This window comes from Thunnus thynnus, chromosome 5, assembly GCF_963924715.1.
Source record: "Thunnus thynnus chromosome 5, fThuThy2.1, whole genome shotgun sequence".
Lineage (NCBI taxonomy): Eukaryota > Metazoa > Chordata > Actinopteri > Scombriformes > Scombridae > Thunnus > Thunnus thynnus.
The window spans coordinates 27,903,493-27,922,455 of NC_089521.1; the positions used below are offsets into that span (position 1 = coordinate 27,903,493).

At 39.6% G+C, this 18,963-nt stretch overlaps 1 protein-coding gene across 7 annotated transcripts in view; it reads left to right on the forward strand.

Annotated features, from left to right (window-relative positions):
• The window catches only part of plekha7a (pleckstrin homology domain containing, family A member 7a), a 143,181-nt gene that overhangs the window by 89,853 nt on the left and 34,365 nt on the right, over positions 1-18,963 (forward strand). For all 7 annotated transcript variants that reach the window (XM_067590505.1, XM_067590512.1, XM_067590510.1 and 4 more), the window contains 3 exons: positions 8,656-8,773; positions 15,786-15,890; positions 17,759-17,831. In XM_067590505.1, coding sequence (XP_067446606.1) covers positions 8,656-8,773; positions 15,786-15,890; positions 17,759-17,831 — 296 coding nt within the window. The remainder of the gene's footprint in view (positions 1-8,655; positions 8,774-15,785; positions 15,891-17,758; positions 17,832-18,963) is intronic.

The following is an 18,963-nucleotide window of genomic DNA, read 5'->3' on the forward strand; positions in this document are numbered from 1 at the left end:
TTCACAACGCGGCTGCCTCTTCCTCCCACGGGCGTAACAAGCGGAGGCGAAACCTTTTCCTACTGATGTGCAGCCAATAAATGCCCTCCAACCCATAATGTGGTTTCACTTGACTCGTTGCCAGTAGCGCTGAGTGAGATTAATATGCAATGTTTTTTTTAAAAGAATCTTAAGTTCCTGCCCCGTCATACTCTCCCATCTTTAAACGTCGGTCCTCGATTTTATTCGACTCCTCTTCCTCTTCTTCACAAGCTGCATCAGAGATGAAGCACGATCTATATTTTGAATCAAGGCCAGAGGAAAAACGGCGTGTTTGCATTCACTGAAAGATTTCACAGAAACTTCAAATTGTTTGCTTTTTTTTTCTTGAGTTGGAGTCGTCATTAGCGTTTATTTGGTCCCATGTTTCCATGTATTTTTTTTTTTTTTTTAATGATGGGCTGTGAGCGTGAGGCTTACACATTTTATTTCAAGCTTCTAGCTTTTGAAGTCACTTCAAAGGATTGTCTTTGGTTTTTGGGGGGGTGAAACAACAGCATTTTGGATGTATGAGTTTATTTCTCTGAAGTGATTTACCCTGTTAGATCCCAGTCCTGCATCATTTTCTCTATTTATTTGTTCAGATTCATCCTTCAATGAAGTGTTGTTAAGTTTTTTAAAGGTGTGAGGTGCAGGTGAGTGGTTTTATTTGTCACAAACACAGATGTCATGTTTGGGCTAGCCTCTGCTTGCACCACAAGCCTCTCAGTGTGGTCTCCAATTCAACATTTCTTTCATTAGTTGCGTGTTCCTGGGTTTTACTGTCTATATTTTGTAATAGAAATCTGCATCCACCACAAGACTTGCTATTGAAACCTTTGTGAATGTTACAAAGTCAAACAACAGCCAAGGTTCGATCACCTCCTTGGAAATCAATGAAACCTGCTCAGCTGCTTGCGTCGCATCTGTCTCGTTGCTTTCCACGGAAGCATCCGAGCTCAAAGATTGCACATTTCATCCCTGATTACTGATGTGCATGATTATTCTGTTTATTATCTGGCTTTGTTGAGGAATCAGTTCTGATTGAAAAGTCTTATTTCTTAATAACAGGGTGTTGTTTCACATCTGAATCCTCTAAATGTCTTTTAATTTTTAATCGTATTAACTAGTGATGCCACAAGCCCAGAGATGATACTATTTGTGACATGGAGAGATAGAAATGGTGCAAATTAAATTCTGTTTAAATTGTGCGGTTATGTTGATTAGCCTTAAGGTCAGAAATGTTGGGTTGTAACAGAATGTTTGAGAGTTTAAATACTAAGACCAAGTGGGAAAATCTTGGCAGGGAAACGAAGTGAATAAAGCTTTTTTTCCCCCGTCAGCGTCTACAATCAGCGTGGCCTTTAGCAAAGCACTGGAATCAAAGCTGCTCTGCTCCAGCTGCTTTACAGCCAACAGTATTTGGAAACTCCCAGAATGACTTATGGAATTTTCAAGCTTACTGTGTTTTGTGTTTTTTGAATGATGTCTCACAGCGCAACAGCAAGCTGGAGAATTATCAATACTGGAAATAATAAGTAGATGAACAGGACGGTCATGGTCGACTCTTCCTGCTGGGGCGTGTTAGTGCAATGATTTCACTTAGCAGTAATAAAGAGAAATTATATTAAAATGATATTGTTATGTATTGGTAGACAAAAAAAATCTTAAATGTGATTGCAGTCAGTTTAGGTTATGATTTTCAATACTTTTTTAAAAAAAACATCAGATTTTAACACTGCACAGTCTTCTACCAACCCACATACAAACAATAAATAACAAAAACATTTGAGATGGTAATCATTAGACAGGAAGATATACAGCAAAAAACAACAAACCCTAAATTAACATTTGTGATGATGACATTGGAAACGTGCCCATAAAATCCAAACAAGGCTGCCAACTCTTAAAAAAAATTGATATTTAGTGCATTTTTAAAGAGAAAACAAAACAAACCAGACACTATCAGATAATAAAGTCATATTAATATCAGATTATAACGCTGTGCTGTGTTTTTATGCAGTGCAAAAAGCATAAATCAATAGTAGTAATTACCACTTTTCCACCTGCTCCTCTTTCATGAGCGCTCTGCGGAACAACGAGAACACTGATACCGAACTGATGGAGCCGCAGAACAACAACATGTGAAGTGAAGTGTGACGGCGTCCCTCGACTGACTCGATCTCTACATCGTTTCTCTTTCTTCTCTTTCTCTTGTGTCTTTGTCTTCTCAATTTAATTTAGTTCGCCTCGATTTTTAGAGAGGTTCGTTCGCTCGGTGAGGACCCTTAAGTTGCCGAAACAGTTTCAAAACCATCAACTTTAAAGGTTGTAAAATATAGTTAATAAAGGGAATTTGAGAAATCAACAGTTGGTTCACACCTTCACTCTTGACTGCCTCTCTCTCTTATAACCCTTTTTCTGTCACTGTCTCTTTTGTTTTTCTCTCTTTCACTCAGACCTTTTGTGTTTCCGTCTCTTCAACCTCTCTGTTGTCTGCAGAGGTAAACAGATTACCACTCGTGACCCCATCCTCTTTGGGCATTTCGAGGTAAATAAGTGGGTTATGTTCCCCTCGGACCTCCAGGAGCTGTGTTACACATGGATTAATTCACAGAAATAGAGGTCATACCTTTTCTCCAAACCTCTAGAGTCAAGGCCAGCCTGCACTCAAAAAGGCCAAATTATGTCCTCCTCCTTCCCCCGTGATATCAGATGTGTTTTTCCTCTGTGAAGTAAGTTGAAAAAAGCTATAGAAAGTCTAGTCACAGACAAGCTGTGTCCCTTATGGCAGACAGAAGAATTGAGCCTTGTATACCTCTCTGCAGAGAAAGTAAGGCTATAATTTGCCAGTTTTTTTTTTTTTTTTTTCTATTTTGCTGTGAGGAAATCAAAGACTCTGACGTTTACTTCATCTCGTTTTCTGGCTCTTTCTCTATCACCTCCCTCTATGGTTTTCTTCTCTCTTTCATCAACAAGGTCATAAACACCTCTTGTCTCTCGCTCTTCTGTACCTTTCAAGAACTTTTTCTCGGTAGGCAGGTAACCTATTAAAAAGCCGAATAAAATGGCAAAATTCCACAAGATCCCCAAAATGTCACGTTTAAACCTTTGCTTTGACAAAGAACCTTATAAATGGAAAGCAGAGAAAGGTTATTTATTATTGGTCAGTGGAGTGGTTGGTAAGCAAGGTGCCTTTCCATGCTTTGGTATTTAGAGAACATGAAATTATAACCAACATTAGCTCCTAATCAAAGAACAATGACTTTCCTTGATACTAATCTTTTTTTTTTTTAAAAATCGGTTCTTTGAAAAAATCTTTCTGGTGAATACATTAGTTTTACTTTGACTTTGATGCAAATGCGTCTAATTTACATTTTATAGTTTGTGACCTTTCAGAAGTTTGCATGAAATTATCTTGACAGCAGAATGAAAACATAGCTAATATCTCCCTCGCTCTCAACCCACCCACACCACGTTCTAGGGCTTTACATTATGCATCTGTAGATAGAAGTCGGTAATGTACTGAAGCTGCAGGCTGTGGTGAAAGTACGGTCTTTAATATGGAGGGCAGAGAGGAGGGTCTGTTAATTTGTCTGAAGAAGATAGAAAGAAGGAGAACAAGAGCCCAACTGAAAGACAAAATAATTTTTACAAGATAAAAACTGAGAAGGCTGATGTTCAGATTTCTTACAGAAACACTCACAAATAGTTGTATTTTTCACTAATAGAGCAATTCACAGTAAGATAAATGTGTATTTACAGAAATAAAAATGTATGAATCTATTTGAAAGAGGAAAAAAGGGCATCAGAGAGAGATAGCACAAGGTAATGAGGTTGGATTCTTAGATGAGGGAATGCGTTACATTGCCAGTGTTTTCTCTTCTGAAACTAATCAGACAGATTTACACGCGTACTCCGCCTGATGTCAGCCGGTTGACAATAAAACATCCAGCACGGAACGTCTCATCTGTCTCACTGCAATGCGACAGCAGCAATAACGGAGCTGTCATCATTCAAAGAGATATTCTGAGCATAGCCGGCAAGCAGGTAGTCACGTTTTGTTGGGATTCGTTGCCTGACTAAATTGCATGTCTGTATGGTCTGTTTTCAAACCTGCAACACACATACACACACATACACACACATGCAAACAAACTTCAAATTACAGATACTCTGCATGTCATTTACAGTAAATTGGCAGCAGCTCACCTCATTCTGTATTTTTTTATTTGGATTCTCGTTCCACAAAGTCATTCTAGTCACCTTGAGATCCAATAAAATGATCATTTAAAAAATGAACAATTTAAAGGGGACGTATCATGCACATTTCAAGGTCTATTTTTATATTCTAGGACTCTACTGGGATAGCTTTGCATGATTTTACAGTTTAAAAAACTCATGAAAAAAAAAGTTATGTGATACTGGCCCTTTACGCAGCCTCTCAGTTCAGCCTCCGTCTGAAACAGGCTGTTTTAGCTGCTGTGTCTTTAAGCCCTCCCACTGAGCCCACTCTATTCTGATTGGCCAGCTCCTGGAGGCCGCACCTCAGCAGACTTTGGGGGGCTCGGGAGGCTACTACACCTGCTGCGGTAGTTGGTGTTACACAGTGTTAGGGCATACACGGATTACATTACTTGCCCCCCCCCCCATCATCGTTTCGCTTTTTCTTTAAATAGAAATAAAACCCATTTAGTTCATTTTCGTATATCAGCACCCATGTTCATCATATAAAAAACTTTAACTTTGTAAAATACTAAACATATTATCAATACTTAGTCGAATGACGGATGCTACAAGTATAAACTGAGAGTGTGAGACCGTCTGCAGCAGCAGCAGAGTCGCAGCACAGAGAAGCGGAGTCAGACGTGTGTCCTCCCTCCTGTTCTCTGCTGTAAACACATGTAGCTGTTAGCGAGCAGCTGCTCTCATGTCTCTCCGGGTCTCAGTGCTTGTTTTTGGGAGAAACTCTCCCACTCTCTGCCTGCTCAGCCTTCTCTCGGTTTGTCTCTCTCCAGATAGCAGGCGGTTTGCTCCAGTTCTGGCTCTAAGCAGCAGTTATCCTCTGGCTCATCCTGGCATCTGTGTGCACCGCAGACCGGCTGTACATGGAAGAGAACCCGCTAGTGATACTTAGCAGCAGCCTGAAGCCATCTAAGGGCTTCCCCTTCGATGGCTTCAGGCTAAAATTAAACTAAAAATCCGACGTTAAAGATCAAAGTAATCTACAGATATTAAGCATCATCGACAAATATCTTACCTTGTAAAATGTTTGGCGTAACCAGTAACACCGGTGTTGTCAACAAGTTTATTAACCGGTGGTAAAATTTGCTCACCATGGCATCCCTAGAGACTATGTAAACAAACAATAGTAGTTGGATTTCACTTCTTTTTCTTGTTCTGTACTTGAAAAGCATCTTCTCAAATACATCTGTACATGTTTGAGTCTGAATCTGATCCAAAATATGTGAGTGAACAACACAAACAACCCACGGAGCAACTTTAGCAACAACCCTGGCAACAAAACCCACCAACAGACGACCATTGAATGTGGGAATATCCAAATAATCTGATGTCATGACAAGGTGGAAGTAGAGGTAACTTTGCATACAAGGCTGGAGATCTGGCTTTTGACTTTCGGGGAGCATTTTTTAACATATATTCACCTCAAGTCTTGGACCTTTGACCATGTTTAACATAATAAGAGTATAAAATAACTGAAAATCCCTAAAAGCATCATATCTCTCCTTTAAAATTTGAACAGTTTGACTGAAACAAGAAAAAAGGGAAACCAAACCAAATAGAAACGTGAAAAAATAAATGATCTGATTTTGCAAATTAAATTGTAAAAGATGAAAATTACTCATCAAAAACAAAAAACCAACTGCAGAAAGAGCATTAAAAATGAAAAAAGCACCAGACAACAACAAATTAGTACAAAATGCAACTTCATGAGATTCATCAGACTCTGTTGGAGCAACGTTTGAGATAAAAATCTACTTTTAATTGTGTTGCATACCATATTCCGAGGCAGAAGAAGCTCTTTAGAGAACACAATTTCTTTGTGGACATGACACATACAGTATGCCTGTGTATACCATAAAAAACATGTGTACAGTACTAAACTGTAAAGGCTTATTTACCTCCAGTTCTAGTGCTCTAGACGGTAGACTGACAAAGGTACAGACTGGTCTTTGTCCAGTGCCAGGTATATCGTCTTTGATCTGTGTATGGCTGAAGGTCATTGGCAGGTGAATGGAAAAGCACTTTACAGTGTAATAACCACTCAAAACTATGACACACTGGCTGGGAAAATACTGTATATTTGATGGTGTAAGCCAGACAACATAGACGGTGCATATACCCCAACAAACACACAACTCACGTCTGGGGAGTTGCTCACTTTTTTGGTCGGTAATCCAATCTCTAACAAGAACTCAGTGTTCTTTAAATATCCAACTTCTCCGAATTAAAAAAAAAGATTATTGGTAACATTATTGGTTAAAGCTGTCAGAACACTCTGGACCTCAATGAATTCAATGAAACCATAATTACCAAAGCCAAAAACATAAACCTGTAAAAACCTCTCTGTCTTATCAGCTGACAAGCAGAAGCAATACTGTTTTGCTTTTGAGACTGTAAAGCTGTGTTTGGTAATGAATTTAAAGGCTTTCATGCAGTACCTGTATCCTTAGCAACAAAAAAAAAGCAGAATTGTCCACAACATGCTGCCAGATTGAAAGATAAATAACATGATGTCTATGATGTGAGCTGCTTTTCTTTTCTTTTTGAATCTTTTGACACATCAAAAAGGAACTAAGAAGTGCTGAAGACTACAGACAAGAAGATATCTTAATATTTTATTGTAACAGGTTAGCAAATCTGTTTGAGGTGAAGTCTGTTGGATATGGCTGTAAGGGATGCACCTGTTAAGAAGCAGCAAAAACCCTGAACAGAAAGATTTAAACCCAACTCTTCAGTGTGTTTAATCCGTGTTTCTCTCATGTTTCTATCTCCACGGTTCTGTATACTATAGGACATGTTTCATGACGTCATTGTGTGTTTTCAGAAAAGTCAGGGTGTCTGATCCGTAACTGATCTGTGAATAGTTTGCATTGTGGTGAGACTCATTCATCCACAATCCTTTGATCACAGATGACGTAGCTCTGTTTGTTCAGCCTGGTCTGGCCTCATGCTGCTTTATCGCTGCCCAACGAAGGTTCACTGCCGTCAGTTAATCATACTATCTTGCTAATTGTGTTACTATCCACATAACTTACATGTTACGTTTAACTGCTGTCGTGTTACAACTTTGTCCATCTAATTTTGATGTTTGACATGTTTGAATTTGTGGTTCTTGTTGTTCTTGGTCTTTTGTTCTTGGTTTTGGTTCTTGTGTCTACTTGGTCCTCAATGGGTTGAAAAAGTCCTGTAATCCTTTTGGACTATAAAATGTTCTCATAAACTGTTGAATAACCTTAAATTGTGTCTGAAAGTACAGTCTGTCGTACTGAAAAGTTGATATTTTGGAGTTAAATGGTTTTCATCCAGCAAAGACAAAATCTAGAAGACCCAATCTGGATTGTTGTGGGATTCAGAGTAATCAGATTCCAAAGTCTGCCTGTCACCACTGTCATCATTTCACCAGTCAATTGGAAATCTATGGGAGAAATAGACCTCGAAATAGAAGCTGCTGCCTATCAATAAGGCTGCCCAGTCTAATTAACTTATTTGTTATTTGTTCATTTGGGTTACTTATGGCAGAAAACTCTGGGATGTCTTGTTTTTACCCAGTGGTCTCTTGTGATGTCCAGGATCTGTCACGTCAACCCTCATATCTATGACTCCTGTTGCTTTTTACTGTCATGGTATAAAAGGCTTAATGCCATAGTAATGCTTCAATATCCCATGATAAGTCATTATACAGACGGGAACCGAAAGAAAAACAAATCCTTCTTAAAGCATCACAATGAATTTAAAAACTGTCAGTTGTGTAATTTTTATTTGACCGTGACATAATATCTTCACGCTCATATTTGCTGCTGTTGTGTCTACTTTACATTCGGATTAAGGACTGTTAATTTATTTTGGAAGCACACGGTTACATAACACAGTCTGCTCTGTGCACTTTTGATTTTTTCTGCTGTGAATCAGGTTTATAAGACCATTTATCAGCCTCCTGTTGTGAAACAGCCATATGAGGTAATAGGTCTGAGCTAACCTGAGGGTACAGTAAGAAAATAGATTGTACACAAACACACACGCCCACACACACTAAGGCACAAAGGATTTATCCTTGGTCTCTGGAGACAGTATGCACAAACCATGGGAGAGGCCCTAACATCCTCTATCTAGACTCTGTCTCGACTCCTCACCCTTCCCATCAATCCTTTCCTCCTCGATCAATTCATGTACATTTGACTTTTTATTTTAGAGCTACAATAACATTTAATTCACATAGTGCATATCCAAAATGACAAGAAATCAGTTATAAGGACTCAGAAGGTCAGACTGGAGATGATTGTGAAAACAGAAATGGAAACCACACATAAAAAGTTTATTGACAACATGAGATTACTTTCCTGGTGGTAGCAGTGGTGTGTAATGGCGTTTCTGTGTGTGTGTGTGTGTGCGCAGGCTGCAGGGTGCTCGCATGATGTCCAAACCCGGAGGTGAGCAGCTCTCCAGCACCACCGTCAGCGAGGCCTCCACTGCCATCACCTCTTCCACTGTGGACACCACTTCTGCCTCCAAGGTTAGTCTGTGTGTGTGTGTGTGTGTGTGTGGTTCAGTTTAATTTAGCTGTGGTTGTATCTAAAGCTCTTTAGACTGTGTTGAGGTTTAGACCACCATGTTTAGTGCGGGTGACCCTGGAGGAAGGGCACAGAATTAGCACCAGCCACCAGCCAAATGCTGGTAGAATATGCAAGTGGCTGGTGGATTCGCTTCAATCAGCAGCCTAAAAAACAGTGGTAATCTATTGAGTGGCTGCTACAATTTGAACATTTACTAGCCATTTGGCCAGTGGATAACAAAAGTTAATTTTGCACACTGCCTAGTGGTGTGTGTATATATGATGTAACTGTATACGTGTATATGTAAAGCTCCCATTTTGCATAATAAACTGTAATCTTTGTCTCAAAATAAATATTTAGTTTTAGTTTTTTACCATTTACATATGTGTGACTATTAGTTTAACTCTTATCTTTGGATTTGTTTATTTATTCTGGAGTTACAGTCTTTTTTATGAAATGATGATGTAATTATGGCCTTAGACAGTGATACATTTGACAAAATGTACTATGAACTTTACATGTTATGGTCTTAAAGGGTAGACGCTGTAGTCTGTAAGTGTCAACTACAGTTCACTACTTTCTTCAGTGTTCAGCCCTGTCACACACAACACTGTTAGTTGATGCTGTACACCCGAGTAACGTGAAATATTTCAAAGAGCAGAACAACTTTTAAATTCATTGATCTCCAAGCTAAGAGTGCAAAGAGTGACCTACATCTGTGTCTGGAGTGTAATGGAGCGTAAAAAGCTAACGACAGAGGTAAAATGGCCTTTTCTTTGAACAAGAGTTGCATAGGTCCCGTTTTTTTTTCACAATCCGCTGTCTTTTTTCCAATTTGCCTTTAATTTTGTCCACTCTGTTGTGAAAACCTGTGAAATCTTTCGCTCTCTCTGTGATAGATCAGCTCGCTCATCCTGTTTTGTGCCGTACACTAAAGCGATATCCTTGTTCCTTGTAGAACAAATGCAGATTTCCTCCCCAACCCATCCTTGTGACACTAGGATGCATTAAATAAAAAATTTGTGTAGAGGTATGCAGTGAATGAACAATCTGCTCAGCAGTGGTCTTCTTTAATAACATTAATTATTTTGATGGGATAAGTCAAATGGACTAATGTAATAATGATGTTAAAATATTAAACACAGCAGCCTTTCTTATGAGCCGGAGCATAGTCTGAAATCTTCTCCTCTGACAGTCTCAGGTGTGGTTTTACCATCAGGCTCCCTAGACCATGGAAAATCATGCCTGAAGTGTTTGCAAATACTATCACTATTTAAATAACTACTTACATTAATTTAGTTTTTAATTGTACATTTGTATTTTGTTTTTTTAATCCCAATTTTCTCAAGTAATTATGTCTGATTATCTTGATGTTTTCATGCTCAGATGAGCTCTGCATGAATAAAAGTGAATATTATTATTAGTAGCAGCATTATTGACAGTTGTAGACTCATCGCTCTTCTGTGTGTCCTCTTCTGTGATATCCAGCTGTGGACGCTGGATAGTGATGAGTTGATAATGAATGAATTAAAAGGTCTGCTGCGGTCGACCAAGATCCATGACAGGCCCTGCAGAAACGGAAGACAAGAGACTTAATTGGAGGTAGAGGTGGAGGTTTGGTGTTAGAGGTAGAGGGTATAGCTCTAGTTTGATTAAAGCAGGATTCAAAGCCAGCAGGTAGATGTGATTTAATTACAATGGACTCATAGCTGTCTGTCACACTGAGAGGGCTACAGAAGGGCATTTATTACCATAAAAGACTGCATTGTTTTAGATGTTTCATTTAGTGAGCTCACTATCTCCTGTTTGAGAACTTGTTACCGCAGCATTAAAGTGAACTGTTCCTTCTTGACTCCTTCTGTGATTTATTTACAACACAGAGCTAATTACAAATAGAGTCTCAGTTTATTTAATACCATGCACAAGCAATAAACCTTCAATATTTGTAACTACATCACAAATTCCAGGTTTTGGTTATGATTTCAGTTTAACAGTTTATTTGAAAAAGTAAAATCCTGCATCCTTGTTTCTTTCATAGTTCATTTTTGTGGTTATGTTTGGAGGCGTTTATGTTTTACTCTAAAACGTTGCTTGTTTCACATCTGATTGATATCACCGTTCATTCATCCATTCTAGGATTTAATCGACACAACCAACATTATCTACTGAAAGTTGTAAAGATGTGTGCGGAGTAACAATAAAACAACACACAGTTACATTTCTTTGGAGCTTGTACTTTTTTTTACCCCCCACCACACTCTTCAACTTGCTTCTAGTTGTCCTTCAAGTTGTCATTGTCTCGGGCAATTTGCCGGCGCCGCCGAAATTACGGAATCTGTTGAAGCGTCTCAGCGTAAGCAATGCTTGCAAATTCCAATTTGTGCCTCGAATTGCAGACTTCATGTCGTTACGTTCTTTGCAAACTGGTTTTGTGCAACATTCCGTCGTAATCCACATGGAAATTGGAAAGCTTCTCTGTCTATCTCTCTCTCTACTTTATTTCTTTTTCTTCCTTTTTCCTCGGCTCGCTCTTTCTCTCTGTCGCTCTATCTTTCAGTCTATATCTTACACTCCCTTTCACTCACTAACACACTCACACTCACACACACACACACACACAGCTCCGCAGTGCCATGAAATCTCATCCTGCCCTATCAACAGGTGCCTCGGGACTAAGATTGAACATGTGTCATCGGGCGCAGTACCCAGATGACAGGGCATCCATCACGCTGCCTCGCCGCTGTTTCCACGCCCCGCGTTTTCCCCCGACCCCCCAAGCCCTCCCAGGTGCTCTGGCTCATCACCCCTGCCATCAAACAGCGGGGAAATAGTACAGATGCCTCATTCTGACAAGGAAAACTCTTAACAAAAGAATCTTGTCCCAGAGGAACGATGTTCCCCTTGCATAACACACCGCCATCAAGAAATGAATCCACATTTTGAACATCTATTCCGCCTCTGACTAAACATCAGAGGGAACACGGAGACAGAAATCGTCAAATATCCCCCACGAGTTATGTGTCACAATCCTTACAGTTCTCCTTTAAGCACTCGTGTTCATAACCAGTCAGCGCAAGTTCGCGGGGATTCATCAAAGCCAATGTCATTTAGGAGTTCCTGCCGGGTCCCAGTTTATAGTTATGAATTTATGCGCCTTTATGTTCCTCGTCGTTTCTCCGCTCTACTTGAAAATAGCTTATCCGCTCTTGAAAATGAAGTGCCAGTTTGAACATTAATGCCAACATGTATCACGACAAATGATTAGCCTGTGTTTTGTTGAACAGTGACACGTCGAAGGATTTGTTTGTCACTTAAAGGTCTCTAATTTTAATCTCTTTATTGGCTGGGGGGGGAAAAAAAAGTGGTCACGGACAAAGAGTTACTGTCACTCTGCCGCAACTACCGCCATTAACACTCCAAACACAACATGTTTTTTTTTTATTCTGTAATCCTTGAGGCGATTTTGCTGTTTCCATTACTTTCTCACTAACACCAGTCTTTGCAGTCAGACATTTAAACACAATGACAAGTTGCTAGTAGCTGGTGGAGATCGACAGTAGAAGACTGGATGTACTGAGCAGCTCACATTTAAAACTCCGTTCCTTAAGGTATAGATATAGATATGGTAAAGATAAGGTATAGATATAACTGTGCTCATCACTGTGCCTTCCTGACAACCTTAAAATGATTTTGAATAAGGTAGACTGTAACTAGAGCTGCAAGGAGTTAGTATTTTCATTATTGATTCATCTATTTTATCATTTCAGTCTTTAATGTCAGAGAAAAAAATGGAAAAACACTCATCACACTTTCCAAGAGCCTAAGTTGACGTCTTTACATGACTGCTTTTGTCTAACCGATGTGGAAAACCTAAAGATATTTAAAATCTTAGTAATGCACCACAGAGAAAAGTAAATCTGCTCACTTTAGGGAACTGCCAGGTTCAGCTACATTCAGCCACTATTCACCGCTGATCAAATCCACTCGGACAGATTGGGATTAAGTATCTCTTAAGTACATGTACACTTCTGCCAGATTTCTAAAGGGAGGGTCGAACACTACTCTTGTTTAATTACCTCACTATCCCAGATAATTCTCGTCTGGCTTGGGATTTGAACTTGCAGCCTCTCAAGTCTCAGAGCGGGCGCTCCAGGCTTTTAGGTTGTCTGATCGTGTGTCATTAATGTAACAAATAGCTGCTCTGCAACCCGAGTCATTCACCTACAAGACAGAGTGCTTCTTGGCAGCAGGGACCACAGTCTGTTCCACAGAATTACCCACAGCCTAAAAATAGACCACCGCATCGCACACAAACATATTTGCAGGCGCACACTCGCAGGAGGAGATAAACACGCGCTGACGTACACATACTGTATATTTACAGAAAAGGGACTCCGTTGTGACAGTATAGGAACCACTCTGTGACTTTGCATCATGCTTGGCCGATCAGCCTCCCTCTAATTAGCGAGTGTGTTTGCTGTTTTCCTGCTGTGGATGCCTCCCAATGCTGCTGACAGTCCATATACACACACTTGTGCAGCCGTCACACCACATCTTTTATTATAATATCAGTGTGATGGAGGTGGCAGGGTTGAGTGTGTGTGTGTGTGTGTGTGCTTTGCCGGGGGGAGTTAACTTTCTTCTGAGATTTCAGAATAGAGGATGGTGTAATGAGATTGCGTGAATATATGCACAGTGTATAAGTATGCTTACGGGCATATGCACAGTAGGCATGCAGGCACACAAACACACAATCATAATGCAAGAATTTCTTGGTTTACTGAGAGACAGACAACCAGCACCCATGCATTTTTATGTGTGTAAGAGAAGATGAATCGATGTGAGCGCCTGGAACAGTAGTGCATTAATACTACCAAAGAGTTAAACACTGCTTATAGACATCAGCTGGGAAGATTAAGTCAAGATGGAAGTTTCTTAGATGGGTCCTTGCAGTAAAATTTCATATAACTGTGAACTAGGTGATCTGAAGCGTTGTCAACCATCTTGGAAAAGACAAGTTGTGACCATCCTCGTGTAGAGTAGCTACTCTCAAAGGTGGGAATCTAGTGGTCATAGTGAAGGTGAACATTAAGCAGAAGTACCCAATAGTTCAAGAGATAAATAAATAAGTAAGTTACACAATATCATACATTGCATGTACAGTTGCATACAGCTTTGCAATTGTACCATTTGTGCTAAATGAAAACCATGACGTGGAAGTGTAGCTGGAGTTCATATATAAGCACAAATCTGTCCAAGTTGTTGTTCAGAACTTCATGCAGCTTTACATTAGACTATATGTCATCTATGGTCAAATTCACCAGCTGACTGGGTCCTTTCTGTATAAATTTGGTATGTTCTTTCTATGTTTGAGTGGGATTTCTCTGGGTTCTTTGGTTTTCTCCCACGAGACAAAGACGTCAAGGTAGATAGGTGAACTGGACATATGTGAGAATGAGAGGTCTGCATTATTACATACAGTAATCTGTAGATTACATTAGATTAGATTAGATTAAACTTTATTGTCATTGAACAAGTACAAGTACTTAAGATGCAGATGGTATGTAACCAGAGTGCACTTTAGGCATAAAGTGCTGATGTGAATGGTATAATTTATTATGAGCCTTAGGCCACATCTTGTACTGTAGAGGGGCATTGAGTTCAAATCCAGTTTTTAGAATTTCAGTTTATATTTGGGTGAGAGGGTTCCCAAACTGTTCAATCTAGCCTTGCTCTCACTCAGTTGGTGGGAAAGGCTGTCCTGGATAGCCAAGGATAAGTGTGTATGCTGTAGATAATAGATTGATATAAATTAATTAAAGGGACAAGTGTTCTTAGTAAAATGCTTAAATATTCAATTTATGAACATCTCTAATATCATTAAAACCTGAGCTGCTGCGTTTTAGCTGCACTAAAGTGACCTGTGAGACTCAAGAGCAACTTAAACTTAAATGTGTGAGGATGCATAGATTCAACCACTAGTTTTAGGACACGGTACACTGCATTGTGGTGATGATAAAATGCATCTCCTCTCTATTATAACCCCTCGACCTTCCTTATGCAAGTTTGCTTTATCAGTAACACTAATTTTAACCTACACAGATAAATACAGTCACATGTATCTGCCAGCCACAGTCGCCGCTGACACAGTGAGACAGTTTAGGAGATTTTGCCTCCCTTTGACGGTAGCTGTTCAGGTTCACTGGTCGGATTTTCCAGCAGGTGTCCAGCAGTCGATCCACTGACCTGCGGGTCACATTTCGATTTTTCTAACCTCCTACCTGATAGTCTATTGAGTCTTTGTCATTGTCTGGCAAATGTCATAGCAACCATGGCTGGCACCGTCATGGAGGTCCAGTGGAAAATTGGCTGTGCTCAAATAATGGTGGTAATTATAAAACAACTGGAGCAGAAAAAGAGAGCTACCTCCAAAAGATAATCATGGTGTGGGTGAAGGTCCATTCAATAATGTTGTAAGTAAGACAGAAAGATCTGATGAGGTGCAGGCGGCCTGTTTCCAAATATATTACGGTGACACAAAGAGCTGTCTTACTTTTGGTTACAACTTCTTTAACCATAATTCTGCTACAGAGAGTAAATGTTCTCCATTAAAACCTTAAAGATTTTATTTGGTGCTAAAAGATGATTATTGGATTAATTAAGCAAGCTAAACCAGAAACACTTTGCTACTGAGCAAATAAGATGTATAAACTAAGCAAATTTTTTGGTTATCTAATTAGAATTAAGCTGACAATGTAACATATAACTGATGGATAAGTCACAAAATGATCATCTCTTGATCAATAACTGCACATGTGTAATCAATCCATATTTTTAGGATGGGATGAAAATGTTGAGATGTTGTCATTTGTCACATTGTCAATTATTCACAGCTGTTGCTGCAGACTTTGTTTATCTCTTCTTTCGTCACATGAAAGCCGTCTATACTTATACGACTGTGTTGTGTTTCAGGGCTCCCGCTCCAGTGGCAAGGTACACAACTTCGGGAAGAGAGAGCAGGCCATTAAGAGGAACCCTAACGTCCCCGTCGTGGTCCGGGGATGGCTGTACAAACAGGTCAGGACACACACACACACACACACACACACACAACATTTAACTGTGTTTGTAGGGTGACATTAACTATATTTACAGTACTGCCTTATTCCAAAATTAAGACACTGAACAACAACTTCTCCATGTAAGCAGCTTTTTCTGATTACCTTAACCCAAATAAGTTCAAAATAAGGTCACAAGCAAGAGTCAAATTAAGAGATGCCATCTGGGCCTACCACCCGGAGGACTAGGTGTAGAGGTCTGGTGAGTGGCCAGTTGGACAGCAGTGAGGTTACATTAAAGCCTCGTCAAACTGAAAACTCAGAACCAGAAACTTGGGCTTATTCTATGCACAGCACCAGCTCTCGGGGAAACTCTGGGTGTTATAATCTAAAGAGGCGCCTTCATTAATTAATGATTAATTGAGCCAGTGAATATCATTTCCATGATCGGGTAATCTGATGATTATTCTCTAAATTAATTAATTCATTGTTAAATCAATAGAATATCAGAAAAACATCTCAGTTTCCAAGGTGACACCTTCAAAGTGTTTTGTTTTATCCAACCAACAGCACAAAACTCAAAGATATTCGGTTTCAGTTATTTTAAACAGAGAAAAGCAATGATTCCTCACATTTCAGAAACTGGAGCCAGAGAGAAATGACTGATATGATTAAAGTGGCCATACTCTTTAATAATTTGACGACAGTATGTAATGTGAGAACCTACAGAGAATTATCACCCAACTCTGCATCTCCCCTTACCTAAACTGAACGTTATAGCGAGTTTCAGCTCATTGTTTAGCTTTACTGTTTGGTTTGGTTCACTCTCAGTGCTCTTATAACATCATTTTCACTGCAGCAAGAATATAGGTACCTTCCTCCTGACAGTATCGACAGTATCTGGCCTGTTAATTTCTCTTTAACACACCGCAGGGATGAGTTCTAGCTTTAGCCTGTATGGTCCTGTAACGTTTCCTCCAATGGCCTAGTTTTCTTTTTTTTTTCTTTTTTTTCTTTGGCAATATAGAGCACCTGCTGTTGATCACAGACAGCTTATTACTGGAGACTCTATGTTTATTTGAAGTTGTACTTAAAATATCTATAGTTGGCATCATCCCACTGGAGAAGGCTTAGCGTCCGTATGAGGCAAACAATGAGTGATGTTACTGCAGAGCAATTATATTTTAATGACCACACACAGAGGTATACGCACGCAAATGCACAGTGCAATTATATTTTAATTAGAAAAAAAACCTTTAAATGTTGGTATGGGTGTGGATGCACAAAAGCACGCACACCCACGCATTATTAGACCCGATCACACGCACGAAAATACACACATATACAAACCCACACACATACAGATACACACTGACAATACCAAGTGGACAGGCATTTACTCCCTTTCATCCACACATACACACACATGGGATTACATGGTTGTAGCATCATACATTTTTATCCAAAGAACGAATATAGGTCTGTGTTTGAGGTGATTTCATGCCTTCTGTGCCTCCTCCCCTCTCCGAATGGCACAATTTTCTTCACAGAACATAATAGACAAAACGGGCAGTAAAGCAGCCGTGTCAGGCCCAGCGAGCCAGTGAACTAGGACAAATGATCACTCCCTTCCTCCCTCTCTCTTTCCTGCTCACCCTCTTTATCTCTGCTCATATCCTCCTCACTTTTTCTATCATTGCTCCTGTTTCCTCACAGTCATCTCCTGTCCCCAGGTACTCGTTTCTATCTCTTTCTTTCTCATTACTTCTGCTCCTCTTCCTATTTAAGATCTTTGTCTACGCTCTTGTTATCTCCTCCAGTCCGCACTATTTTCTGTCTCATTATTCATTCGTTACTTACACTCTTTACCCGTCTTACTCTTTGCAGGACAGCTCTGGGATGCGTCTTTGGAAGAGGAAGTGGTTCGTCTTGGCTGATTTCTGTCTGTTCTACTACAAAGGTGAGTCTTTGTTTAAGCAGTTCCCTAAATTCTTTCTCCGTGTAATGTTGACTGGGCCCGAGGTGTGGAGAAAATGACTGAAGTTCACATTTACTGTACTGCCTGTTCCTCCTCCTGCTTCTTTGTGTTTTCATCTTACTGGTGTGTTTGAAAAATGAAGATATATATTCTTAAAGGAGTACTACACTGTAAATTTCCCAAAGAACTTCGGTGCAAAGTCAAGAGGTTGTGAAAGTCAAATGGAACCACATTCCTGCACATGCTCAGTGCCGTCTGCCGTCCTTACACAGAACTACTCTCCAGAGACTGAAAACAGGATCGCTGTTATTAGTATTTGGAGCCGTTTCCAAACAGATTACAATGCCCAAACTCTTTGGGGTGAAGGAACATGTCACCCACTGCAGTGCTGTGGCTAATTCACGTGTTTTTAATAGTTATTGGACAACAACAGAGATCTATAACACAGAGGAATAAGATATATCAGGCTTTGGATACACACTCAATACTTGTATGTCGGATGAGTTCATTGTTGGTTTGGCTCTGCAGATGAGATTTGTTGACAATAAGAAAAAATATAGAAAATCACCAGCCTTATCCTTTAAATGCATGAACAAAATCTGTTTTTCTATTTAATATACTCTTTATTTGGTAATTCTAGTCCCTTACAATAATTACTGGTCAAGAAATCAAGCGAATGTACCATATCAACCCCCAAACCCTGCGCTTTAATGTAAAAAAAAACAACAACAGGAAAAAAACAGATCAACAAAACCTGTTTTTTCTGATTAAAAAAAAAAAAAGGTGTATTCCTCTTAAACATGTGTTTCTTAAGTGGTGTGTTTTTATTCCCCAGCAAATTGTTGCTAGAGATGTGCTTAATTGAAACCCCTGACAACTAAAATCTTAACCCAACATCTTCCTTGTAGAATCACTGAACACTAGGAATATCAAATAAGATCCCAACCCAACACAGCTGCTGATTAGTTTTGCTGGCAGTTCTTTGTAATTGTGTTAAATTTTTTTTTACTGTTAGAGAACCATTTTAAAATCCCATTACAAATCACTTTACATTCACTATATGTTTTGACACACTGCCAGGGGAAATGTTTGTCTACTAGGGAAATAAATAAAG